Source organism: Sebastes umbrosus, chromosome 2, assembly GCF_015220745.1.
Source record: "Sebastes umbrosus isolate fSebUmb1 chromosome 2, fSebUmb1.pri, whole genome shotgun sequence".
Lineage (NCBI taxonomy): Eukaryota > Metazoa > Chordata > Actinopteri > Perciformes > Sebastidae > Sebastes > Sebastes umbrosus.
Genome location: NC_051270.1, coordinates 4609343 through 4636728, shown reverse-complemented (window position 1 = coordinate 4636728; position 27386 = coordinate 4609343). Strand labels below are relative to the sequence as shown.

Below are 27386 nucleotides of genomic sequence, written 5' to 3'. Positions count from 1 at the left end.
TACCGAGGGAGGAAATATCCGAGTCCAATGCTCCCTTCCGTCTGTAAGAAACGTCCGGAAGTTCTTCTGTAAGAACGACTGCAGAGGAGACGATGTTCTCGTTGCAACGTCTGGATCTGGAGCCCAGAATGGTCGATTCAGCCTGGAGGTCGACTCCCAGCGGCTGTACGTGAACATCGCCCAGCTGGTGAAGTCAGACTCAGGCCGGTACAGGTGTGGAGTCAGAAGAGGAAGACCTCGCTTCACAGCTTCGTACGACTTTGACCTCTGTGTTACCGACGGTGAGTTTCATGGAAATGTTTAATGTTCCACAGCACTAATTTCATCATTGCAGCATCTAAAATAACAACACACACTGTAAACACTGTGAATACTAACATTTAAAGAGGACTTTCCTTTACTGGTTATATCATTTTTTGTGAATTTTAAAGATCTGAAACAGACAAACAGTTTCAGACAGTCTGAGGGTGAAACGAGGAGCTGCAGCTCAGCCGCTACGAGATCAATAAAGCAGTTTTTGAACATTAAAGCATTTAACCATACTCTAGTAGAAACCCCAAAATTACAAGTATGAATCTGACAACGAGTCTGATATGTCCTCTCTAAGACGCGTTGAGCTGCTCTCTAAGTATTATTGTAGATTAACAATAATTTGAAGAATATTTTACAGTGTTTTTTTATATTTCAGTTGAATATTTTTGCTTTCTTCATAGAAATGGTCTGTCAGATGTAAAGAGCTGGATCAGGGTACCCGCTGTCGTGCATTCCCGTGAAAGTCGGAAACTGCACGCAACAGTTAGAGTGAATTTTCTGCTTGGAGCAAGTGGCGCTGGAAATGAACTGTGACGTCGGGGCACGTATATGTCTTCAGGCCTGGCCTCTTATCCAGCTTGAGAAGTTTGGGGAAGATGGGACTAGGTGAAGGCAAGTAACAAAAGCCTCCTTGTGTCATGGCGACCAATCAAAAATCACGTACGACATCACCGTTCGAGCGATCAAACATTCCTTCACCATTTATCATCACAGTAGTTTGAGGGTTATACCACCCAAATTTCATGCGAATCCGATGAAGTCTCTAGGAGTAGTTCGTGAAAGTATGCATAAAATACATAAATTACATGAAAGCCTGGACGTACCACTATGTCATGGCGAACTTTCGAAATTCACCTATGACATCACCGTTCGAGCGATCAAAATTTCCTTCGCAAGTTATCATCACAGTAGTTTGAGGGTTATACTACCCAAGTTTCACGCGAATCCGATGAACTCTCTAGGAGGAGTTCGTAAAAGTATGCATAAAATACATAAATGACATGAAAAACACAACATTCAATGTGGCCGACTTCCGGTTGGGCGGAGCTAATGAAACCCAATGAGGAATATGTTTCAAATAATGAGTGGGATATGCATACCAAATTTCATGAATATCGGATCAACTTTGACCAAACTACGACCTTCCACGCGTTAGGGGGCGCTAGAGAGCCCGTTAAACACACTGAACCTAATGGCTGTACATTTACATAAAGTTCACAGGTGTCCATCATATTGCCAACTTTCATGAGTTTTCGAGTACCTCGAGGTATGTTCCATATCTAAAAGACATAAGGGGGCGCTAGAGAGCCAACATGCCACGCCCAAGCAAAATTTCACCACTAAATCAAAGTAATTATTAGTTTGGATGTGCGTGTAAAGTTTCAGGAGTTTTTGTGCATCCTAAAGTCCTCAAACATGTGTTCGTAAATTTAAAAAAAATGCAGGAAGTCCAAGATCGCTGACTTCCTGTTTGCCGAAAAAATCTAAAAAATATTTAATCCAGGTATGAGGATGTGAGCAATGACATACTTGAATTTCGTGACGATTGAAGAAACTTTCTCTTAAAAACTGCCTACATTAGGGGGCGCTATCTCGCCCCCTGGAGACACCCGAGCCCAATCACTCCAGAACATTGAATTTCCCACCAGTTCTGACACATATTCCACTTTTGGTGAGTTTTTGGGGATGGCTAAGGTCTCAAAAAGGCGATCTCCCGGCAGAAAAAGAATAATACTTAGAAAAACAATAGGTTTCCTTGCACTTTCGTGCTCGGGCCCTAAAAACAGGGGGGGAGGAAACTGCCTCAGCATCAACTGGGCTCCTCCTCCATCTCCTCTCTCCTCCTTCCAACGATATCTTATTGATAGAAAAGGGCAGAAGCCCTGAGCTATATAACAGGCTCACGAATTGACGACGACCTCCTGAGAACAGCCGAGAAGAGCAGAAACAAACACTTGACTTCACAGCTCATTCAGGACAGAACTGAAGGTAATTATAATAGTTATGAAGATAAATAGTTAGATAAACCTCTAGTGGAGGCAGCTGACTTCTTTCTCTGTTTCTGTTTAAATCTGTTTAAGTTAGTTTATAATGTACCCAGTTGGCTATTCTACTCTACTACACCAACCAATCTGTCACGCCAGACTCCATTCAGAAAACTGGTCATTTAAAGTAAATACATAAATAAGTAGTAGTTTTAGTTTTAGTTTTAGTTGTAGTTTTTGCAAACAAAACAATTTGATTTGAGTATTTTACGAATTAACAGCAGCCAGGTTGTCATTCGGCATACCTGTTGTGTGAAAGCATTACATAATTTTAATTAAAAAAATCTAGATTTGTTCAAACATATTTGATTTTGGTGAAGGATAGTTGTAAAATGCAGGGGCGTATATTTGGCATTTATTTGTTGTTATTTCATGCTGTTTAGGCTATGTTGAATATACAAGTCAAAGTGAAAGCAAATTTATTCTGACAGTTATTTACTATGTGATCCACACTTTTCTGTAGGGCTCTGTCATTTTTTGCTGTCAATTTTCATATAAAAGTGCATTGTGTGTATGTATATATGTATTATTGGAAATCAATTAAAGATTAGTTAAGATAAATTGAACCTTTATTAATCCAGGAAATTCAGGTGTCAAAGCATCAAAAACAGCAACGAACCTGTCACACCAAACTCCATTCAGAAACTGGGTAATTTAAAGTAAATAAAGAAATAATGGTAGGTATTGCAAACAATACAATTTGACTTGAATGAATTTAGTCCGTACCAACATGCTGCGTCTCTCCTCATGACAGCAGCATCTCCAGCAGCTCCTCTAACTTCAGGAGCAGCTAGCAGGGCCGGTTCAAACTTTTTGGGGGCCCTATGCAAAATCTTGTTTTTCGACCAAATGCTATTTTTTTTCACAGCAATATAAAATAGATAATAGAAAGGGAATTATGATTATACATATTATATTTAAATAATCACAATTAATAGTTATTTTATTATGCAAATAACCACTACAGATGGCAATAACAAACCACAGTTAATGGAAAAAAAGTTAATTTCAGACCCTGCTCACGCGCATCACACACTGCAGGCAGGGCTCCAAAGTTTCGCTGTTCACCAAAATGAAGCGGTCTATCGCTGATTATTTAAAAAAAACAAATGGGGAGAGAAAGGAGGAAGCTGGTGGTGAGGGAGAGTCTAACAGAGGTGCCGACTCAGACACCACCGATGATGAATCTGCAACAGGCACGGAGAGACTGGCTGACAGACAGGTGAAGAAAAAGAAGTACCACTTTCAGCCACAATGGCTAACACAGTACCCGTGGTTACGTTACGAAGGGAACACTGTGCTGTGTTTTTATTGCAGGCAATGTAGTCCGTCCGTTGCAGGCAACTCTAAACTTGTTAGTTAAAATATTTTGCAAATATCAAGTTTCGAGGCATTGTCAATGTTTCACTGGGGTATGTAAATTAAGACAACTATTTATAAGCATACAAGGTCATTGATTAATACCATGCTGTAACCCAAAAAGAGGGTGCGACCAAATCATGCGCTTGTGCTACCAACTGAGAAAGTTGGTAGCACCAGTGCTACCAGTGGAAAAGTTAGTCTAGAGCCCTGTTTATCCAATAAACAGTAATAAAACTTTGTTCAAACATATTTGATTTTGGTGAAAGACATTGTAAAATGCAGAGCCCTATATATTAATAATGTATTTGTTGTTATTTTATGCTGATTAGGCTATGTTCATTCATAAAAGTAAACGTGAAACCAAATTTTAACCTGACAGTTATCTACTATGTGACCCACCATTTTGTTTCTTCTCACCATTCCAGTTTCCTTTAAGGAGGTTTGTCATCCAGGAGAAACCAGAGAATAGTACCTGTATCTGTGTACTACCACATCACTGTAGGGTTGAATAATAGCATCTGTAGGGCTTTATAATTTAAAGCTGTTAATTTTCATCTAAAAGTGCATTGTTTTTATGTATATACTGTATGTGTTATTGGAAAACAATTAAAGATAAGATAAGATAAGATGAATCTTTATTAAATTCAGGAAATTCAGGTGTCAAAGCAGCAAAAACAGCAAAAAGAGTGAAACACAGGAGAAGTACAGTATACAAGAAATATATATAAAAAATAATAAATAGAGATATAGAAGATACAGAGTGAGTGGGTCAATATAGTGTGTATAGTCCGCTAATAAAATAAAATAAATGTAGTATGTATAATAAATAAATGTAATATGTGCAGTCTATAAAGTGGTATATGGGATGTATAGTGTAAAGTAAGTGTAAAGTGTGCCAGTGGTTAGAAGTCCAACGCAAAACATGACAAATATTACCCATAAACCCTCACAGGTACTGCATTTAGCATAAAAAATATGCTCAAATCATAACATGACAAACTGCAGCTCAACAGGCAACAACAGCTGTCAGTGTGTCAGTGTGCTGACTTGACTATGACTTGCCCCAAACTGCATGTGATTATCATAAAGTGGGCATGTCTGTAAAGGGGAGACTCGTGGGTACCCATAGAACCCATTTACATTCACATATCTGGAGGTCAGAGGTCAAGGGGACCCATTTGAAAATGCCCATGACAGTTTTTCCTCGCCAAAATTTAGCGTAAGTTTGGATATTTGGATTTGAATACATGTACATTTGCATAAAGCAGCATATTTGTCCACTTCCCATGTTGCTAAGAGTATTAAATACTTGACAAATCTCCCTTTAAGGTACATTTTGAACAGATAGAAAATGTGCGATTAATCGCAATTAAATATTTGAATCGACTGACAGCCCTAATATGAATATTAGATTCCATTTCTGCCAATAGCTCCTCCTAAATACTACACACTGCTCCTTTAAATTATACAAAAACTATTTTCATTCCAGACAAAATGTGAATTCTAACCCTGTCTAATCTGGGCGAATACTCGGCTCAGAAAATTAATTCAGTGCTGCAGCTGTAGCGAAAATGAGGCCTTCCTCTAGCCTGAACCCGTGCAGGCTTAAAGATGGATCTAGAGTTGACTGTCCTCTTTCCTGTCACGTCAGTGTCTCAACGCAGGGATGGCTTCACGAATGGAAGACGTCATGCGTCTGTGCTGTGAAATATCAGCCCATGATAAGATCAAGGTGGCAGTGAAGAAGTCCACCAAAGGAGCGATGGTGGTAGGAGGCTGTGCCTTGGTAGGCGGGCTGCTCGGCGGACCTCCAGGGATTGCTGTTGGTAAGAATAAATACTACCGATTCTGACCTCTGTGTATTATTACAGCTGCCTGATCAAAGGGTCCAAATGTAGCCCACACTGACAGAGGGCTTTGTGATTATGGGTTAATGGCTTTGGGTTTGTGACTCTTTGTCGGACAAAACAATTAGTTTAGAGGTGTCAGTGTGCTGACTTGACTATGACTTGCCCCAAACTGCATGTGATTATCATAAAGTGGGCATGTCTGTAAAGGGGAGACTTGTGGGTACCCATAGAACCCATTTACATTCACATATCTTGAGGTCAGAGGTCAAGGGACCCCTTTGAAAATGGCCAGGCCAGCTGTTCCTCGCCAAAATTTAGAGCAAGTTTGGAGCGTTATTTATCCTCCTTCCCAACAAGCTAGTATGACACGGTTGATACCAATGGATTCCTCAGGTTTGATGTCAATATCTTCACTCTAGTTTTAAAACTGAGCCGCTACAACCTAAAAATCGCAAGTTGCGTTATTTATTATTTTGTTTTGCAAAATTTAGTGGCGTTCAAACAAATTTGCGTTATCGTGTTAACTATGACAGCCCTCATAAAAAATATATATATCAAACATCACCAGATTTATCCTTTAGGATTCCTCAATCAATTGACTTTTCTGTTGTATTTGATGCAGATTTACTTCCTACTAGTACATGCTTACATTCAATTTACACTAAACCTGTAACTGACTGTTCAGATGACCAAAGTTGCGAGGGCTGGAGACTCTGGACATTTAGACAACGGACTTAAAGTAACCAGAATTAGGGAGAGAGAGAGACAGGAAATTCCACCAAAAAGGACTTTATTTCAGATGAGTTCCCCTTTAACCTCATCAAGTGGTTTATCTGCATTAATACACAAACAAAGGGAAATGCATGACATAACCCGGCATTGCATATCCATCTAATCAATCATCTTAATTATTAAAGCAAAGTCAGGTAATATTGGAAAACAAACAATATTCCAGTGACACAAGAGCAGTCATAAAGTGAACACAAAGGGATGAAGAACAACTCGCTTTAGAAGACGCACTCGATGACGACAGGGGATCAGTCTGGCTGGTAGCATGCAGGGCAAACAGAGAAATGTTCTTCTCCTCCTACTTATAGGAGTCCTGATTGTGTTCTGATTGGACTCACCTGTGCCTAGTTAACTCTGAACAGATCAGGTGAGGCTGTGGGTCCTCTCAGAGCTCATCAGGATAAAGGCGGACATGAAACACTTTCTAACAGACCCGTTACCCCCCCTCCTCTCCTCTCTGTGTCTCTACCAGGTGGAGTATTCGGCGGTCTGCTGGGCGCCTGGCTGACCAGCGGTCAGTTCAGACCTCTGCCTCAGATCCTGAATGAGTTGACTTCCAACCAGCAACAGATGCTCTACATTTCCGTCAAGGCCGCCTTGGGCAACCTGGACTGGACGGACGCGGCCCAGCTCATCGCCATCGTGATGGGCAACGCCACTCTCCAGCAGCAGGTCACCAAAGCGCTGCATAACTTCATCACAAATAAACTCCGAGCAGAGGTGCGCTATCAAGACTGAGTTCTGCTTATGCACATGGACTTTTTCAGGATGATCAGGCCTGCTGAGCACAATCAGAGTCTTTACAACTTATTTTTGTACTTAATTAGAAAAAAGAAAAAAAACTGTGAATCATGGGTGTTTCACTTTCATGACTGTGCCAAATGGAGCTGTTAGCGTTCGCTATCTTCAGACTGTCTATCCTGACAGGTGGAATGTAACTAAATACATACAAGTACTGCACTTAAGTACAATTTTAAGGTACTTTTTACTTCTACTCCACTACAACTCAGAGGCAAATATTGTTCTTTTTACGCCACTATAGGTTCAGATTATTAAAAAAAAAATCAACTAATAAATTATGAGATATTAATTCTAAATTAAGCTACCCAGCAGTGTGTAAAGTAATAATTGAAATTAGCTCCACCTTCACATGAAAGCATCACTAATTATTATCAAGTGGTATTATAGATATTATTCTGCATAATGAGTACTTTTCCTTTGGTACTTTAAGTATATTTTATTCTCAATACTCGAGTATTTCTACCTAAGTAAAAGATTGGAGTCCCTCATCCACCACTGCCGAACAAGAAAGAAACCAAAGATATCTGTGATACTCAATAATGAATGAATAGTGACATCAGCACTTATAATGTTTTGTACAACAGACTGATGTCAATGTTCAATCTGCTTTTTTTTTTTTTTTTACACTCTGTAAAATATTGTGCCTGGAGAGTCATTTATTCTGGATTAGAATGTAATCTCTTTATTCCCACATGCTGTATCAGGGTGTTTTAATATACCTCTGCATAGGAAGTTAAATAAAATAAACTTTTGAAGCTGTTGTGCTTTTGACTGATTATTTGCTTATTTAAAAGTCTCAGGATTGTAAAGGCACCTTTTGAAAAATACACACATCTGTAAGCAAGAATTGCAGCAATTTCTCATAATTCCTGTACAATATGGAAAATTTGATTTTTCTTATTTAACAAAGTAATCTAAACTCAAAAGTCCACCTAGTAGTTTTTTGGAGCTTTCTATTAAATCAAAGCTCCAAAAAACGCAACCACGATCCAGGTGTAACCCCGATCCATGGATATCTGCGAGACAAGAAAGCACAAAGACTCCAGGGAATAAATCAAGTTAATAACATACATGAATGGGACATGAATATATACAAATGGAGATAGAAAGGAGAAGAGAGGAGCTCAGTGTGTCATAGGACGTCCCCCGGCAGTTTAGGCCTATAGCAGCGTAACTAGGGGCTGGTCCAAGGGAGCCTGAGCCAGCCCTAACTATAAACATTATCAAAGAAGAAAGTCTTCAGAGTTGCCAAGTCTGCTTATTAGAAGCAACTTTGGGCTTGTTTTCATGAAAAGTCGCTTAAAAATATTTATAAAAAATGAATACAAAAATGAAATCAAATGTTCAACTTCTTTAAGTTTAGTTGACAAGAAAAATTTAAAGGTGACCAAAGTGGCGAGGGCTGGAGACTCTGGACATTTAGACAATGGACAACATAAAAAAAATGAACTGAAATGCATGCAATCCAAAATAAATTCATACATATACAGCATATGAAGTGATCAAGTGTCTGTCTCTCTTTCTCATGTTGTTGTAGGTAGGTAAGGTCGCTTGTTTTGGGCTTTTTTTGGGGGGGGCTTGTTTCTATAGACCTGGCTGCTTGTTTCTCTCACAAGATCTGGCAACACTGAAAGTCTTAAGCCTACTCTTACATGTGGAGAGGGTGTCTGCCTACCGGACTGAAACTGGGAGCTGGTTCCACAGAAGAAATCTAATTAATCTTTTTCCATTTATAAGAAAGCAAAAATATGTTTTAATTTGTTTACAAGGCTGATTTTTTTTATTTCTAAAAACAACTTTTGAATGTTGAAATGACATTACATTTAAATAGCAACAAGATATCCAGCCGTCTGGCACAGAGACCGAACACTTGTTAGAATAGAAGGCACAAAAAAAACACATCAGCATTGTCACAATTTGTAAAGTTTATAATGGTACGGTAACTGACAGTAAGCACTGAGTGTGTGCTGGATTATACCAAGGAACCAAACTAGGTCTGTTAAATGTCATAGTTTAGGCCCAAATATCTGCAGTATAGTTGCCTTGTGCTCCACTTGAACACCACTTTACGTTAGAGTCCAGTGACATCAAGTGCCGCCACATCAGAGTGACAGTTTCCAGCCCAATCACAACTTAAAAAAACACCCAATTCAATAAAAAAACAGCCCAAATCATAATTGCCAGTAAAACCATATTACATGTGCAAAAGAAAACACATCATGAGCATACAAAGCTTCATATCTGCATCAAATAACCAAAGATAAAATGTTAGATTAACAGGTTATCGCAACCTGCAAAGAGTGCAGTCAGACAATCAAATACACAAATTCTCATTTCAATGTCACCGATGACGACGTTAAGGTGAGTACCTCCCTTATCCCTAACCACCACTGAATACAGCTCATGTCAATGAAATATACCTCAAATTAAATGAGTCAAAGATATGAGTGAACACAACAAAGTTTACTGAATATTGTATCTGTGTTTTTGACCATAAAATGACAGCTTGTTTGGTAATATTGTTTTCAAAATGTATCCAAAACACCAAATGTTGACAAAAGCAGCCAAAATTGCATCTAGATTTAAGTGAAGGTGAACAGAAAAACGTTACACAGCTTTGTTGAATACTAGATTCTGATTGGTCGATCACGGCGTTCTACAGTCTGTTATTTCTCTATAACAGACCGCTGCTATGTATAACAGACCGTTGCTATGGCAGCAGTTCTGATGTTGGACTCTGGCGGACAGTTTTTGTGTCCAATTACTGATTTCTTAAGTAAGTAGCCGTGTAATAAGCGGGATAATGTACAGCTAGCGGGTTTATTTCATAACAATGACCGACTCGCTGTACATTATCCTTTACTTATTACCCGAATTATGTTCATAGCAGAGACCGTGAGGCTGGTAACTGGTTAAGATTGGACTAGATGAAAAGCCATCTGTGGCTTGTATTTTGGTGGCCCCATTTGGGCTCTGGGGTAAACCATTAATGTGAGCAATACCGGACAAAAATATGAAAACAAGACCCGTAGCTGCTTCAAAATCTGCATTAACTGTTTGTTTTTTTGGAAACTAGCTGTAAACACAACATTGACATAATCACCTTATAAAGACCCCAACAAATGCAAATTTGTTAGCTAATGTTGGATTTATTATACTCTAAAATATCTGTTGGATTTATTATACTCTAAAAATGCATACAAAGGCCTCACTATTGGATGTTTTATGAATAGAGTCAAGGGTGAGAAAAGAGGGGAGTGTGGCAGATGATGTTTTATGTTCCAAGGTCATGAGGACGGAGCCAGAAGGTGATAACGAGGAAGGAGGAATGCAGCAGAGGCATCACGCGTCACACCTCATGACTATTGATATTGTGTAAACCATAAAAGACTGGATCAGGGAGAGCTCGGGGTTCAGACTTCACGAACTGACCCATGCATTGTATGTCGTCAGGGACATGTAGGTTGGATCCAGATATATCTGTAAACTCTTTTATTTTTACTTATGCAACATTAATTGTTCGGAATAAATTGTATTATTATGCTTTAACCCGTCTGTTTGGAAAATCTCTTTGTCACACAAGATTAACCAGCACGTAACTGGGCCTTGACCTCTCGGAGGTAGAAGGCCAGTTCCTTCAATTGGTGACCCCGACGTGATCTTCGGCATTGAGAAGCGTGTCCAAAGGACGGACAGACCGGCGAGAGAGAGAAAGGGATCCCTGAAATCTTAAAGGTGAGCAGAACCTGTTTTATCGAACTCTGCATATTGGCTTACTCTAAATTATCTCTCTTGTTGTGCTGAATCTCCTTTGTAGTGATAAATGTTGCAGAAGTAAAGACTTTCTCAATTAAAGCTGCCCTTTTGGTAAATCCAAGAGGAGGAAAGCTGAATTAAAGCTGCCCTTTTGGTAAATCCAAGAGGAGGAAAGCTGAATTAAAGCTGCCCTTTTGGTAAATCCAAGAGGAGGAAAGCTGAATTAAAGCTGCCCTTTTGGTAAATCCAAGAGGAGGAAAGCTGAATTAAAGCTGCCCTTTTGGTAAATCCAAGAGGAGGAAAGCTGAATTAAAGCTGCCCTTTTGGTAAATCCAAGAGGAGGAAAACTGAATTAAAGCTGCCCTTTTAGTAAAGCTAAAAGGAGGAAAGCTGAATTAAAGCTGCCCTTTTAGTAAAGCTAAAAGGAGGAAAGCTGAATTAAAGCTGCCCTTTTAGTAGAACTAAAAGGAGGAAAGCTGAATTAATTTAGGGGAGCAAGCTGCCCTTTTGGTAAAGACTAAGAGGAGGAAAGCTGCCCGTTTAGTAATAAAAACTGTATGAGTGTACATTAATAACTAGTATTCAGAGGAAAATTAAAACTTACTGTTGATACTGGGCCAACATCGCTGGAACATCAAAGTGTCCAGTAGAAGCTTATGTTGGTAGGATCACAGCGAGGGGCATAGCGACCCATTTACTCTGAATCTAGTTACTGTCATAAACTGAATAAACCTGTGTGAAATAGTACTGGACAGAATGGACGGAGAATTTGACAAAGACTGTGAGGAACGGGGTGGCTGTGGGCCTCCCCGTTTATCATTTGGACAGCAATGGGCTAAAGTCAGGACCAATGTAATCTGTACATTTGATCCCAAGACTAGAAATAAAGAGACTGAAGACCTAGATGAGTGGTATAACATGACAGTGAAGGAAGGGCATTTTCCAGCCACGGGAAGTGAAGCCAAATTTATGCCAGTAATGAGAGCATTAATACAGGTGGTTCATAGAAAGCTGCTGCAAGCAAGAGAAGACAAAGAAAAGGGAAATATGTTTGTAAGGAGGAAATTGAGGAAGGAAGAAGACGAGTTGGCAAGTATATTGGTAAAATATAATGTGATACAGATGGCTGCACTGTCAGCCTTAGGCAGCCAGACGAAAGCCACCCACGCAGAAACCGCTGAAGCAAAACCACTAGTGAAACCCTCACCCAGTCCTAGCGCACCTCCCCCACCTCCAAACCCACATACTAGCCAGCCTCCACATTACATGTCACTCCATCAGCAGTACCCACCTGGCCCACATCCCAACCCCCCTCCTTATCCTCCTCCTACCCCTAGTCCGGTACCAACCCCACAGGACAGTAATCATACAAACAAAGTTATGGCACCATTGTTTCAAGTGTTAGGTGGTACTTTGGAACTTTAACCCCTACGCTACCTCCTTCGGTAATGCTATTAGACAAAAGTATCCCATACCAGCGGGTAAGCTCCACAGCTTGGTGTTTAAGATTAAGAACGGGGAGAGTGGACGCACGTTCATAGAAAGAGCAAAGACAGAGTGGGCGGGGGCTACGGGGGTGAACCCAGATAAAGACACACAGCAGTCTCTGTTCAGAATAGCTCTGTTAAAACATGCTGCGGAAGGAGTTAAGAGAAAGATAGAAGAGAATCCAGATATGGCAGGGGCAAAATCATCAAGATGGGAAACACATTTCTGTCATCATCAGGATGCAGAAACCAAGGAGGAGGAAGAGGAAAATGAGTCATTAAAAGAGATGGTAGCTCAGTTGACTAAATTACAGTTGGCAGATGCACGGACTCGTGCGACAGATAAAAAAAAGGGACGGAAAGAAAAAGATACCCAGATGGCTCAAAATGTAGCACCAGCTCCAGCCCCGCCACAGAATCCTGATCCACTGCAGGGCCAGCCACAGGCTACATATCCACCCCAGTATCATGTGCCTTTTCAGCAGCCCTCATATCAGCGGCCCCCTTATCATGAAGGCCGGAATAGAAGCAGAGGGAGAGGAGGAGGAGGCAGGGGGAGGGGGTATGCCCAACCAAGAGGAGGCAGTTGTAACATCTGCGGAAACCCAGATCACTGGGCACGTGACTGTCCTCAGAAACAACAACAGCAGATGAGATGGCCTTCACAGCAGTCATATCAGCCACCAATACAGACTCCACCAAACCAACAGCTAGCTCCAATGCAGGCATACAGCGGGTACTCTGCGCAGGGACCTCCACCTGGTCCATATACACCAGGAATGTTCCCATAGGGGTGCCCGGCGGAGATGGAGGGACAGGGGCTGGCAGAGCCCTGTCTCCAGTTGACAGTGAACGGAAAACGAAGATGGTTCATGGTGGATACGGGAGCACGTTATTCCACCTTAGCTGAACCTATGTGTTCCCTTTCCTCTCACTATGTTTCCGTTTTGGGATTTTCCGGCACTGAACAAAGACTGCCTTTTACTGTTCCCCTTCCTGTCCGGCTTGGGAGACAGGTGATGGAGCACCCTTTTTTGTATGCACCTGATTGTCCACGTGATCTCCTGGGAAGAGATGTTTTGGCAGCACTGGGGGCTTCTGTACATTGTTCACCAGAAGCTGTGATAGTGAGTTTCCCCGGAGGAGAAAAAATGGTGTGCTCCTCGCCCTCCAGTGCTGATCGCATGTGCATGTTGAGTCCTGATACCTCACCTGATGCCCCACCACCCTGTGCGGACATATATTGGGCCCTGCTAGCCGACAGAAACCCTCTGATTGACTTTTACAACATGTGGCAACCATGGATTAGGGCTCTACACCCTTACCTCCCTGTTCCCGATCCTCCCCACTGCACTCTGAATTATGACAGAAATAATGATCTTACGTATCAAGATGAGTTCCAACAGAACCTGTTAGATACAACCTGGGGGATAGGAGTAAGAGATGTTTATATAGCACCAGCAGGAGTAGCAGCCGCAGTAAAATTAACCCCAGCACAAGAACAATGGTATCGCATGTCAGAAGAAGCTGTTCCCCATGTGTCCCTAGCCATAGCTCCAAAACATCAGGCTAAAGACTTAGGCCCCATGGTTAAAGCAGCAGTCGCTCTGACAGACTGGGTTCCCACTTCCCTTTTGGGGGGTTTCAATCTCACCATCCTCTAACATATATAGACTCTCCTTTTACAATGCAGTGTCAGGTCTTTGCAAACATGAGTTACTAACATGCCACCACGGTAGGGAGATGTTAGATGGTGAAGGAGCCACTTCCATGTTGGCAGCTCTCCCTTCCTCACTGTGGTCTACGGGCCCCTTTGATGTTGGCAGGTGCAGCATGGAACCGGTAACTTTCGAGATGAAGACTTACTGCCCTATCTGGAGACCTCAGTATGAGCATAAAGTGGAAGCAGCCCAGGGTATCTCTCCTACGATTGAAGGACTGATAAAGGCGGGAGTATTAAGAAAATCTTACTCTCAGTGGAACACTCCCATTTTGCCAGTAATCAAACCCTCCGGCTCATACAGAATGGCTCATGATTTAAGAGCCATCAATGACCTGGTTTTGACTCCTGTTACACCAGTACCGAACCCCCACTCTGCTCTCTCGATGCTCACCCCAGCCCATACATCTTTCACATGTATAGATTTGGCTAACGCCTTCTTTTGCCTGCCCTTAGCAGATCATTTACAGGACATTTTCTCATTTACATATGAAGGCCAAAGGCTGACATATAATGTGTTACCACAGGGGTTTATACTCTCCCCCTCTATTTTTAATGAAACTTTGAGAAATCACTTGGCCGGCCTTGAACTCCCTGAGGGGTGTTTTATTGTACAATATGTAGATGACTTGTTAGTGGCCGCACCCTCGGCTGAGGTATGCCTGTCACTAACCCATGCATTATTATTGAGGTTACATAACTACGGTTACAAAGTCTCAAAGGAAAAACTTCAGTGTTGCCGCGCACAAGTTTCGTTCCTAGGTAGAATAGTGTCAGCAAAGGGCACCGCAATGTCTCCAGCTCATCGTGACTCTATACTCCACCATCCGAAACCACAGACAGTAAAAGAGATGTTATCATTCTTAGGGCAGACTGGGTATTCAAGACAATACATCCCTAACTATGCAGGCGACACTCAGTTACTCAGACAAATGGTAACCATGGCTGGAATGAGAAATCTCACCGCTAAGTTAGAATGGTCTACAGAGGCCGAGGAGGTGTTTATCCGCCTCAAGCAGGAAATGGCAGAGGCCGCAGCACTCGCTCTCCCAGATTACTCTCAACCATTCCATCTGGATGTCTCAGAGCAGCTTAGTACAGCTCATGGTGTCTTATATCAGAAACACAGAGGAGATAGGAATGTATTGTACTATTGTAGCATTTTGCTAGACACACAAGAACAGAGAGCCAGCCCCTGTGTCAGATATGCAGCTGCTCTGGCAAAAATTGTAGACAAAGTAGGTCATATAGTCATGCACCATCCTCTACAGATTCTGACCTCTCACAGTACTGTAACATATGTCACCTCCTCCTGTTTCACTCTCACCCCCCTCAGACAGACCAAGATCTTACAAGTACTCTCGAAACCACACATCTCCTTTGTACATGAGGGCTGTAATATGGCTGACAATATGACTGATGGCGAGAAGCACTTCTGTGCAGACAAATCGCTGCCCTTTGTAAAACTAAGGCTGGACTTAGAAAACTCCCCTTTAACGGAAACTGACCTTAGCTTATTTACAGATGGTTGCTGTTTCCGTCATCCCACCGAAGGGTTAAAAGCAGGTTATGCTGTCGTGTCTATGAATACAGCAAAAGAGGAACCATGTACTCTCGATCACGGTCCTCTTGATGGGAAACAATCTGCTCAGGCAGCAGAACTTACGGCTGTAGTTTGTGCTCTGCGGTTAGCGGAAGGGAAGGCAGTGAATATTTTCACAGACTCTGCGTATGTGTGCAATGCAATTCACAGAGATATGTCTGGCTGGGTGCAAGCGGGTTTTAAGACTAGTCAGAATAAACCTATGGCTCATGAGGAGTTGATGAAAGAGTTGTTGGAAGCAATCCAGTTACCACAGAGGGTAGCTGTGATCAAAGTGAAAGGACACAGTCAGGGCACTGACTTGGAGAGTATAGGAAACGAAGCAGCTGATGCAGCCGCTAAAAAGGCGGCAGGGTATTTACCTACTATGATGGTCATGACCACAGCAGATCTCGGTTCTGAGATAACTGATTTCTCCATCATACAAGCTCAAGAATCTGCCACAGCAGCAGAACGAACCATCTGGGAAGATAAGGGAGCTATAGAACAGTTTGATGGTATATGGTATAACGGAGATCAAATAGTTATGCCCCCCTGTTGGATGTCCTCAATACTGACTCAGACTCATGGACTTGACCATAAAAGCCACAAACAGATGTTACGAGATCTCCGCCACTGGTGGATTCCCCGGAAACATGCTACTATAACTGACTTCTTGACTAAGTGTGATGTATGTAGTACATGTAACATCAGACCTACCATCACTCCTAGGGCAGGAAAACATCCTTCTCCCACTGCCCCGGGACAGGAAATCTTTATGGATTTCACAGATATGGGAGTAAGGGCTGGGGGGAAAAGATTCCTCCTAGTAATTGTGGACGCATTTTCACGTTGGGTGGAGGCCTACCCTACGGGAAAAGAGGACGCAAAATCAGTCATTAAATGTCTGGTGAATGAGTACATTCCGAAACATGGGTTTCCTAAATTGATCAGGTCAGATAATGGTTCACATTTCAAAAATAAAGACCTGCAATCTGTCGAAAAGGCCCTGGGACTACAACACAAATTTGGCACTGTGTATCATCCACAATAACAGGACTCACACCATTTGAGCTTACGTGTGGCCAACCTTTCCCAGGGCCGTCCCAAAACCCCTCTCCCCTTCCTGACCTCGGTTACAGACCATACTATTTGAAGGTTAATGCTCTTGTGTCAGCTCTCTCCTATACAGGTGACAAACCTGTCACCCCTGTCACAGAGGACGTTCCAGGACCTGACCCCGGACCCCCGGAACACCTTTGGTTGAAGGTGTTAAAGAGGAAGTGGTCGGAGCCACGTTGGACAGGCCCACACAAGGTTCTGGCCAGAACTGCAACAGCTGTGCAGCTTGCAGGAAAAGGACTCAACTGGTGGCACCTAACACAGTGCTCCAGCAGCAGGACAGGACCTGAAGCAGAGGAGGCAGCCCCACAAGGAGCCCAGGCTACGTGAAAAGAGGGTCACGTATAATTTTTTATTTTTCATATACTGTATAAACTGTGACTGTGATGAGATACACATAAGGGAAAGAAGGTTACAAGGTCTTGCCTGTATTTACAGTTAAATCAGGCTAACATGGTTGTTTAGGTGGACTCATCTAGGTGGTTTTGGAAAAACATTATATATCACATTGTATTAAAACTTGTTGCTTAGAATAAATGCTAAAATAGATAAAAAGAGGAACCAGGGGTGGGGAGAATCCACCAGTTTCACTTCCTTTCCCAAACCAGTATAAAATAGGACCACCCAGATAAAAGTTTTTCAGTTGCGCGCAGGAAAACAAACTAGAAGCATCATGCAGTACGGCAAACTGCTAGTAGCGTTTGTTGTAGTATCTGTGTTTATCTCTCTTGTCCTCTTTTTTCTGGACAATCCTCGACCAAAAAAGGAGAAGCCAGAAGGAACAGGGAAGAATGTAACGATTAAACTAGCACCAAACGACACCGAGGCACATCAAAATCGCACTGAAACCGTAAATACAACTGCACACCACAGATCAAAAATGCCATTGGAGTACCTAGAGGAGTCCCTAATGAATATAAACTAGCTGACCAAATAGCTGCAGGCTTTGAAAACATACCTCTAATAAGTGCTCTGATCCCTATCACTCCTAACAAAAATGTTGACCGCATTAACTACATCCACTATAATGTTCTCCGTTTGACTAATCTAACCCGTGATGCAATTGCCGGACTAGCTGAACAAATGGCTCCTACGTCACTGATGGTGATCCAAAATAGAATGGCATTAGATATGCTGCTGGCAGAGAAAGGCGGTGTATGCTCAATGTTCCAAGACTCATGTTGTATTTTCATCCCTAACAATACAGCGCCGGACGGGACTGTAACTAAGGCGCTAGAGGGGCTCCGGACGCTGTCTGAATCCATGCACGATGACTCAGGTATCAACAGCCCCATTAACGACTGGTTAGACCGTACCTTTGGGAAATGGAAGTCCATGGTGGTATCTCTATTCTCCTCAATCCTTGCTGTGTGTGCATGCTTAGTATTATGTGGTTGTTGCTGTATTCCATGTATTCGCCACCTCACTGAGCGCGTGATTATTTCTGCTGTGCAACAAAAGCATCCGGATGCACCTCCTTCTTATCAGATGGCCATGTTCCAAGCTGAGAGACAGGGTCTCCTGGAAATGGTGGGGGATAGTGAAGATGTTGATCCTGAAGAGGTTGTGTGATGATGCTTATAATTAATACATCTGTATGTAACATTATCCATGCTTATAATAAATATATCTGTATGTAACATTATCTGTAGGTGAACTTAGTTAAGTTCAAAAGAGGGTCTGTTGGATTTATTATGTACAAAAGTGCTTACAATAACCTGACTGTTGGATTTGTTATGAATAGAGTGATTGTGAGGAAAGAGAGGAGGCAGGTGCTGTTCTTCTTTTGCAAGGTCAAAGAGAGGAAGGAGCCAGAAGGAGATAACAAAGAAGAAGACATGCAGCAGAAACATCACGTGCCATAAGCTCATGAATATTAATATTGTGTAAACCATGAATAGGCTGGATCAGGGATAGCTCGGGGTTCAGACTTCGCGAACTGACCCATGCACTGTATGTTGTCAGGGACACGTTGATTGGATCCAGATATCTGTAAACTCTTTTATTTTTACTTATGCAACATTGATTTTTCGGAATAAATTGAATCATTATGCTTTAACTCATCTGTTTGGAAATTCTCTTTGTCACACAAGATTAACCAACACGTAACTGGGCCTTGACCTCTTAGAGGTAGAAGGCCAGTTCCTTCAGTACATGCTGATTAGTAAGATATTTTGACAGAGACCAGTAGAATTGAAGAATACTAGAATTTATGATGGCAGGATAGGAGGGATGAGTTATTTATTCCAAGTAAATAAGGTTATGATGTAAAGCCCGAGAGCAGTTGCGTCCGGACGGACGTGTCCGGACCGGCTCGGGTTTTGGTTGTGTTTGTGTCTGTTGATATTAAACACGATGAAAACTCTGCTTCTCGCAAAATACTTGTACAGCATCAAGTGATTCATTTGAGTAACCCGTGTTGACTTTCTGACACCATTAAAATTGAACATTGAAGAACATTGAACTGGGATCTCAGCTGTCTAGGCCCAAGGCCTGAGATTTCCAGACTCAACACCCCTCTCCATAATCCTCCAAAACAAACCACCATAACTATCAAACCCCCCCCCCCCACCACCACCACCACCACCACCAATATTAACCCATGATCACATTTAACTCTATTTAAAGTCCACACGCCACATACAACCACATAATCCTTTTTTTTTTTTTTTTTTTTTTAGCCTTCATTCTCTTTTAAAACATCATCTTTTTATCCATCTCCCTTTTAAACACCATCCTTTTAGCCACCATTCTTTTACTTCTATCTATCTACCTGTTTATATTTATTTTACTTTATTTTATCTCATTCTTTTTAATCTTGCCCTAATTTGATTTGCAACCTGACTGACAGCCAGCCACCCCACCTCTCTCAAACGCACACACACAGTCACATTATATTGATTTTAACCAGTTATGTTGGCTTTTTTAAAGTTTTAGTTTTTTTGTTTGTTTATTTCATTGTGTATTTTTTCTTTGTTTTCTTTGTTTATTTTTCTTTCTTTAAATTATTTTTTATCATCATTTTGTTTTATCCATACTTATTTTTTCTTTGTTTTGTTATGAGGAAAAAGAAGAAAAAAAAGAAGAAAAAAAACAGGAAAAACAAAAACTTCTAATCTGGCCAGGCCATGATGCCTCAGCATCAACTGGGCTCCTCCTCCATCTCCTCTCTCCTCCTTCCAACGATATCTTATTGATAGAAAAGGGCAGAAGCCCTGAGCTATATAACAGGCTCACGAATTGACGACGACCTCCTGAGAACAGCCCAGAAGAGCAGAAACAAACACTTGACTTCACAGCTCATTCAGGACAGAACTGAAGGTAATTATAATAGTTATGAAGATAAATAGTTAGATAAACCTCTAGTGGAGGCAGCTGACTTCTTTCTCTGTTTCTGTTTAAATCTGTTTAAGTTAGTTTATAATGTACCCAGTTGGCTATTCTACTCTACTACACCAACCAATCTGTCATGCCAGACTCCATTCAGTAAGCTGGTCATTTAAAGTAAATACATAAATGAGTAGTAGTTTTAGTTTTAGTTTTAGTTGTAGTTTTTGCAAACAAAACAATTTGATTTGAGTATTTTACGAATTAACAGCAGCCAGGTTGTCATTCGGCGTACCTGTTGTGTGAAAGCATTACATAATTTTAATTAAAAAAATCTAGATTTGTTCAAACATATTTGATTTTGGTGAAGGATAGTTGTAAAATGCAGGGGCGTATATTTGGCATTTATTTGTTGTTATTTCATGCTGTTTAGGCTATGTTGAATATACAAGTCAAAGTGAAAGCAAATTTATTCTGACAGTTATTTACTATGTGATCCACACTTTTCTGTAGGGCTCTGTCATTTTTTGCTGTCAATTTTCATATAAAAGTGCATTGTGTGTATGTATATATGTATTATTGGAAATCAATTAAAGATTAGTTAAGATAAATTGAACCTTTATTAATCCAGGAAATTCAGGTGTCAAAGCATCAAAAACAGCAACGAACCTGTCACACCAAACTCCATTCAGAAACTGGGTAATTTAAAGTAAATAAAGAAATAATGGTAGGTATTGCAAACAATACAATTTGACTTGAATGAATTTAGTCCGTACCAACATGCTGCGTCTCTCCTCATGACAGCAGCATCTCCAGCAGCTCCTCTAACTTCAGGAGCAGCTAGCAGGGCCGGTTCAAACTTTTTGGGGGCCCTATGCAAAATCTTGTTTTTCGACCAAATGCTATTTTTTTTCACAGCAATATAAAATAGATAATAGAAAGGGAATTATGATTATACATATTATATTTAAATAATCACAATTAATAGTTATTTTATTATGCAAATAACCACTACAGATGGCAATAACAAACCACAGTTAATGGAAAAAAAGTTAATTTCAGACCCTGCTCACGCGCATCACACACTGCAGGCAGGGCTCCAAAGTTTCGCTGTTCACCAAAATGAAGCGGTCTATCGCTGATTATTTAAAAAAAAACAAATGGGGAGAGAAAGGAGGAAGCTGGTGGTGAGGGAGAGTCTAACAGAGGTGCCGACTCAGACACCACCGATGATGAATCTGCAACAGGCACGGAGAGACTGGCTGACAGACAGGTGAAGAAAAAGAAGTACCACTTTCAGCCACAATGGCTAACACAGTACCCGTGGTTACGTTACGAAGGGAACACTGTGCTGTGTTTTTATTGCAGGCAATGTAGTCCGTCCGTTGCAGGCAACTCTAAACTTGTTAGTTAAAATATTTTGCAAATATCAAGTTTCGAGGCATTGTCAATGTTTCACTGGGGTATGTAAATTAAGACAACTATTTATAAGCATACAAGGTCATTGATTAATACCATGCTGTAACCCAAAAAGAGGGTGCGACCAAATCATGCGCTTGTGCTACCAACTGAGAAAGTTGGTAGCACCAGTGCTACCAGTGGAAAAGTTAGTCTAGAGCCCTGTTTATCCAATAAACAGTAATAAAACTTTGTTCAAACATATTTGATTTTGGTGAAAGACATTGTAAAATGCAGAGCCCTATATATTAATAATGTATTTGTTGTTATTTTATGCTGATTAGGCTATGTTCATTCATAAAAGTAAACGTGAAACCAAATTTTAACCTGACAGTTATCTACTATGTGATCCCACCATTTTGTTTCTTCTCACCATTCCAGTTTCCTTTAAGGAGGTTTGTCATCCAGGAGAAACCAGAGAATAGTACCTGTATCTGTGTACTACCACATCACTGTAGGGTTGAATAATAGCATCTGTAGGGCTTTATAATTTAAAGCTGTTAATTTTCATCTAAAAGTGCATTGTTTTTATGTATATACTGTATGTGTTATTGGAAAACAATTAAAGATAAGATAAGATAAGATGAATCTTTATTAAATTCAGGAAATTCAGGTGTCAAAGCAGCAAAAACAGCAAAAAGAGTGAAACACAGGAGAAGTACAGTATACAAGAAATATATATAAAAAATAATAAATAGAGATATAGAAGATACAGAGTGAGTGGGTCAATATAGTGTGTATAGTCCGCTAATAAAATAAAATAAATGTAGTATGTATAATAAATAAATGTAATATGTGCAGTCTATAAAGTGGTATATGGGATGTATAGTGTAAAGTAAGTGTAAAGTGTGCCAGTGGTTAGAAGTCCAACGCAAAACATGACAAATATTACCCATAAACCCTCACAGGTACTGCATTTAGCATAAAAAATATGCTCAAATCATAACATGACAAACTGCAGCCCAACAGGCAACAACAGCTGTCAGTGTGTCAGTGTGCTGACTTGACTATGACTTGCCCCCAAACTGCATGTGATTATCATAAAGTGGGCATGTCTGTAAAGGGGAGACTCGTGGGTACCCATAGAACCCATTTACATTCACATATCTGGAGGTCAGAGGTCAAGAGGACCCATTTGAAAATGCCCATGACAGTTTTTCCTCGCCAAAATTTAGCGTAAGTTTGGATATTTGGATTTGAATACATGTACATTTGCATAAAGCAGCATATTTGTCCACTTCCCATGTTGCTAAGAGTATTAAATACTTGACAAATCTCCCTTTAAGGTACATTTTGAACAGATAGAAAATGTGCGATTAATCGCAATTAAATATTTGAATCGACTGACAGCCCTAATATGAATATTAGATTCCATTTCTGCCAATAGCTCCTCCTAAATACTACACACTGCTCCTTTAAATTATACAAAAACTATTTTCATTCCAGACAAAATGTGAATTCTAACCCTGTCTAATCTGGGCGAATACTCGGCTCAGAAAATTAATTCAGTGCTGCAGCTGTAGCGAAAAATGAGGCCTTCCTCTAGCCTGAACCCGTGCAGGCTTAAAGATGGATCTAGAGTTGACTGTCCTCTTTCCTGTCACGTCAGTGTCTCAACGCAGGGATGGCTCCACGAATGGAAGACGTCATGTGTCTGTGCTGTGAAATATCAGCTCACGATGAGATCAAGGTGGCAGTGAAGATGTCCACCAAAGGAGCGATGGTGGCAGGAGGCTGTGCCTTGGTAGGCGGGCTGCTCGGCGGACCTCCAGGGATTGCTGTTGGTAAGAATAAATACTACCGATTCTGACCTCTGTGTATTATTACAGCTGCCTGATCAAAGGGTCCAAATGTAGCCCACGCTGACAGAGGGCTTTGTGATAATGGGATAATGGCTTTGGGTTTGTGACTCTTTGTCGGACAAAACAATTAGTTTAGAGATGTCAGTGTGCTGACTTGACTATGACTTGCCCCAAACTGCATGTGATTATCATAAAGTGGGCATGTCTGTAAAGGGGAGACTCGTGGGTACCCATAGAACCCATTTTCATTCACATATCTTGAGGTCAGAGGTCAAGGGACCCCTTTGAAAATGGCCAGTCCAGCTGTTCCTCGCCAAAATTTAGAGCAAGCTTGGAGCGTTATTTATCCTCCTTCCCAACAAGCTAGTATGACACGGTTGATACCAATGGATTCCTTAGGTTTGATGTCAATATCTTCACTCTAGTTTTAAAACTGAGCCGCTACAACCTAAAAATCGCAAGTTGCGTTATTTATTATTTTGTTTTGCAAAATTTAGTGGCGTTCAAACAAATTTGCGTTATCGTGTTAACTTTGACAGCCCTCATAAAAAATATATATATTAAACATCACCAGATTTATCCTGTAAGATTCCTCAATCAATTGACTTTTCTGTTGTATTTTGATGCAGGTTTACGTCCTACTAGTACATACTTACATTCAATTTACACTAAACCTGTAACTGACTGTTCAGATGACCAAAGTTGCGAGGGCTGGAGACTCTGGACATTTAGACAACGGACTTAAAGTAACCAGAATTAGGGAGAGAAAGAGAGAGCCAAGACATTCAACCAAAAAGGACTTTATTTCAGATGAGTTCCCCTTTAACCTCATCAAGTGGTTTATCTGCATTAATACACAAACAAAGGGAAATGCATGACATAACCCGGCATTGCATAGGCATCTAATCAATCATCTTAATTATTAAAGCAAAGTCAGGTAATATTGGAAGACAAACAATATTCCAGTGACACAAGAGCAGTCATAAAGTGAACACAAAGGGATGAAGAACAACTCGCTTTAGAAGACGCACTCGATGACGACAGGGGATCAGTCTGGCTGGTAGCATGCAGGGCAAACAGAGGCATGTTCTTCTCCTCATCTCCTACTTATAGGAGTCCTGATTGTGTTCTGATTGGACTCACCTGTGCGTAGTTAACTCTGAACAGCACAGGTGAGGTTGTAGCTCCTCTCAGAGCTCATCAGGATAAAGGCGGACATGAAACACTTTCTAACAGACCCGTTACCCCCCCTCCTCTCCTCTCTGTGTCTCTACCAGGTGGAGCAGTAGGCGGTCTGCTGGGCGCCTGGCTGACCAGCGGTCAGTTCAGACCTGTGCCTCAGATCCTGAAGGAGTTGCCTTCCAACCAGAAACAGATGCTCTACAATTCCGTCATGAAAGTCTTGGGCGACCTGGACTGGAAGGATGCGGCCCAGCTCATCGCCATCGTGATGGGCAACACCACTCTCCAGCAGCAGGTCACCAAAGCGCTGTTTGGCTTCATCAGAAAGGAACTCCGAGTAGAGGTGCGCTATCAAGACTGAGTTCTGCTTAAACACAGACTTTTTCAGGATGATCAGGCCTGCCGAGCACAATCAGAGTCTTTACAACTTATTTTTGTACTTAATTAGAAAAAAGAAAAAAATGTGAATCATGGATGTTTCACTTTCATGACTGTGCCAAATGGAGCTGTTGGCCTTCGCTATCTTCAGACTGTCTATCCTGACAGAGGTGGAATGTAACTAAATACATACAAGTACTGCACTTAAGTACAATTTTAAGGTACTTTTTACTTCTACTCCACTACAACTCAGAGGCAAATATTGTTCTTTTTACTCCACTATAGGTTCAGATTATTAAAAAAAAATCAACTAATAAATTATGAGGTATTAATTCTAGATTAAGCTACCCAGCAGTGTGTAAAGTAATAATTGAAATTAGCTCCACCTTTACATGAAAGCATCACTAATTATTATCAAGTGGTATTATAGATATTATTCTGCATAATGAGTACTTTTCCTTTGGTACTTTAAGTATATTTTATTCTCAATACTTGAGTATTTCTACTTAAGTAAAAGTCCAGAGTCCCTCATCCACCACTGCCGAACAAGAAAGAAACCAAAGATATCTGTGTTACTCAATGATGAATGAATAGTGACATCAGCACTTATAATGTTTTGTACAACAGACTGATGTCAACGTTCAATCTGCTTTTTTTTTTTTTTTACACTCTGTAAAATATTGTGCCTGGAGAGTCATTTATTCTGGATTAGAATGTAATCTCTTTATTCCCACATGCTGTATCAGGGTGTTTTAATATACCTCTGCATAGGAAGTTAAATAAAATAAACTTTTGAAGCTGTTGTGCTTTTGACTGATTATTTGCTTATTTAAAAGTCTCAGGATTGTAAAGGCACCTTTTGAAAAATACACACATCTGTAAGCAAGAATTGCAGCAACTTCTCATAATTCCTGTACAATATGGAAAATTTGATTTTTCTTATTTAACGAAGTAATCTAAACTCAAAAGTCCACCTAGTAGTTTTTTGGAGCTTTCTATTAAATCAAAGCTCCAAAAAACGCAACCACGATCCAGGTGTAACCCCGATCCATGGATACCTGCGAGACAAGAAAGCACAAAGACTCCAGGGAATAAATCAAGTTAATAACATACATGAATGGGACATGAATATATACAAATGGAGATAGAAAGGAGAAGAGAGGAGCTCAGTGTGTCATAGGACGTCCCCCGGCAGTTTAGGCCTATAGCAGCATAACTAGGGGCTGGTCCAAGGGAGCCTGAGCCAGCCCTAACTATAAACATTATCAAAGAAGAAAATCTTCAGAGTTGCCAAGTCTGCTTATTAGAAGCAACTTTGGGCTTGTTTTCCTGAAAAGTCTCTTAAAAATATTTATAAAAAATTAATACAAAAATGAAATAAAATGTTCAACTTCTTTAAGTTTAATTGACAAGAAAAATTTAAAGGTGACCAAAGTGGCGAGGGCTGGAGACTCTGGACATTTAGACAATGGACAACATAAAAAAAACAAAAATGAACTGAAATGCATGCAATCCAAAATAAATTCATACATATACAGCATATGAAGTGATCAAGTGTCTGTCTCTCTTTCTCATGTTGTTGTAGGTAGGTAAGGTCGCTTGTTTTGGGCTTTTTTTGGGGGGGGGTGGGAGGGAAGTTGCTTCTCTGGGCTTGTTTCTATAGATCTGGCTGCTTGTTTCTCTCACAAGATCTGCTTACACTGAAAGTCTTAAGCCTACTCTTACATGTGGAGAGGGTGTCTGCCTCCTGGACTGAAACTGGGAGCTGGTTCCACAGAAGAAATCAAATTCATCTTTTTCCATTTATAAGAAAGCAAAAATATGTTTTAATTTGTTTACAAGGCTGATTTTTTTTATTTCTAAAAACAACTTTTGAATGTTGAAATGACATTACACTTAAATAGCAACAAGATATCCAGCCGTCTGGCACAGAGACCGAACACTTGTTAGAATAGAAGGCACACAAAAAACACATCAGCATTGTCACAATTTGTAAAGTTTATAATGGTACGGTAACTGACAGTAAGCACTGAGTGTGTGCTGGATTATACCAAGGAACCAAACTAGGTATTAATGTCATGGTTTAGGCCCAAATATCTGCAGTATAGTTGCCTTGTGCTCCACTTGAACACCGCTTTACGTTACAGTCCAGTGAGAAGTGTTGCCACATCAGAGTGACAGTTTCCAGCCCAATCACAACTTAAAAAACACCCAATTCAATACAAAAACAGCCCAAATCATAAATGCCAGCAAAACCATATTACATGTGCAATAGAAAACACATCATGAGCATACAAAGCTTCATATCTGCATCAAATAACCAAAGATAAAATGTTAGATTAACAGGTTATCGCAACCTGCAAAGAGTGCAGTCAGACAATCAAATACACAAATTCTCATTTCAATGTCAACG

General features: G+C 40.7%; 3 protein-coding genes across 7 annotated transcripts in view; 2 read left to right on the top strand and 1 right to left on the bottom strand.

Annotated features, from left to right (window-relative positions):
* The window catches only part of LOC119477090 (AP-2 complex subunit alpha-2-like), a 73245-nt gene that overhangs the window by 22112 nt on the left and 23747 nt on the right, over window positions 1-27386 (bottom strand). The gene's annotated exons all lie outside the window — the stretch shown is intronic.
* Window positions 2186-7337, top strand: LOC119477188 (protein C19orf12 homolog). Its single transcript, XM_037751128.1, has 3 exons — window positions 2186-2301; window positions 5371-5545; window positions 6831-7337. The coding sequence occupies exons 2-3, from the start codon at window positions 5386-5388 to the stop codon at window positions 7094-7096; spliced, it is 426 nt and encodes a 141-aa protein (XP_037607056.1). The 5' UTR covers window positions 2186-2301; window positions 5371-5385; the 3' UTR covers window positions 7097-7337.
* LOC119477135 (protein C19orf12 homolog) lies at window positions 2222-25774 on the top strand. 5 transcript variants are annotated; one of them, XM_037751055.1, is made up of 3 exons: window positions 2222-2301; window positions 23221-23395; window positions 24691-25773. In XM_037751055.1, the coding sequence occupies exons 2-3, from the start codon at window positions 23236-23238 to the stop codon at window positions 24954-24956; spliced, it is 426 nt and encodes a 141-aa protein (XP_037606983.1). In that variant the 5' UTR covers window positions 2222-2301; window positions 23221-23235; the 3' UTR covers window positions 24957-25773. The 5 variants fall into 5 exon arrangements, with proteins under 5 accessions (XP_037606983.1, XP_037606963.1, XP_037606956.1 ...); XM_037751035.1 differs by lacking the exon at window positions 2222-2301 and adding an exon at window positions 19899-20147 and having other exon boundaries at window positions 24691-25774; XM_037751028.1 differs by lacking the exon at window positions 2222-2301 and adding an exon at window positions 21242-21340 and having other exon boundaries at window positions 24691-25774.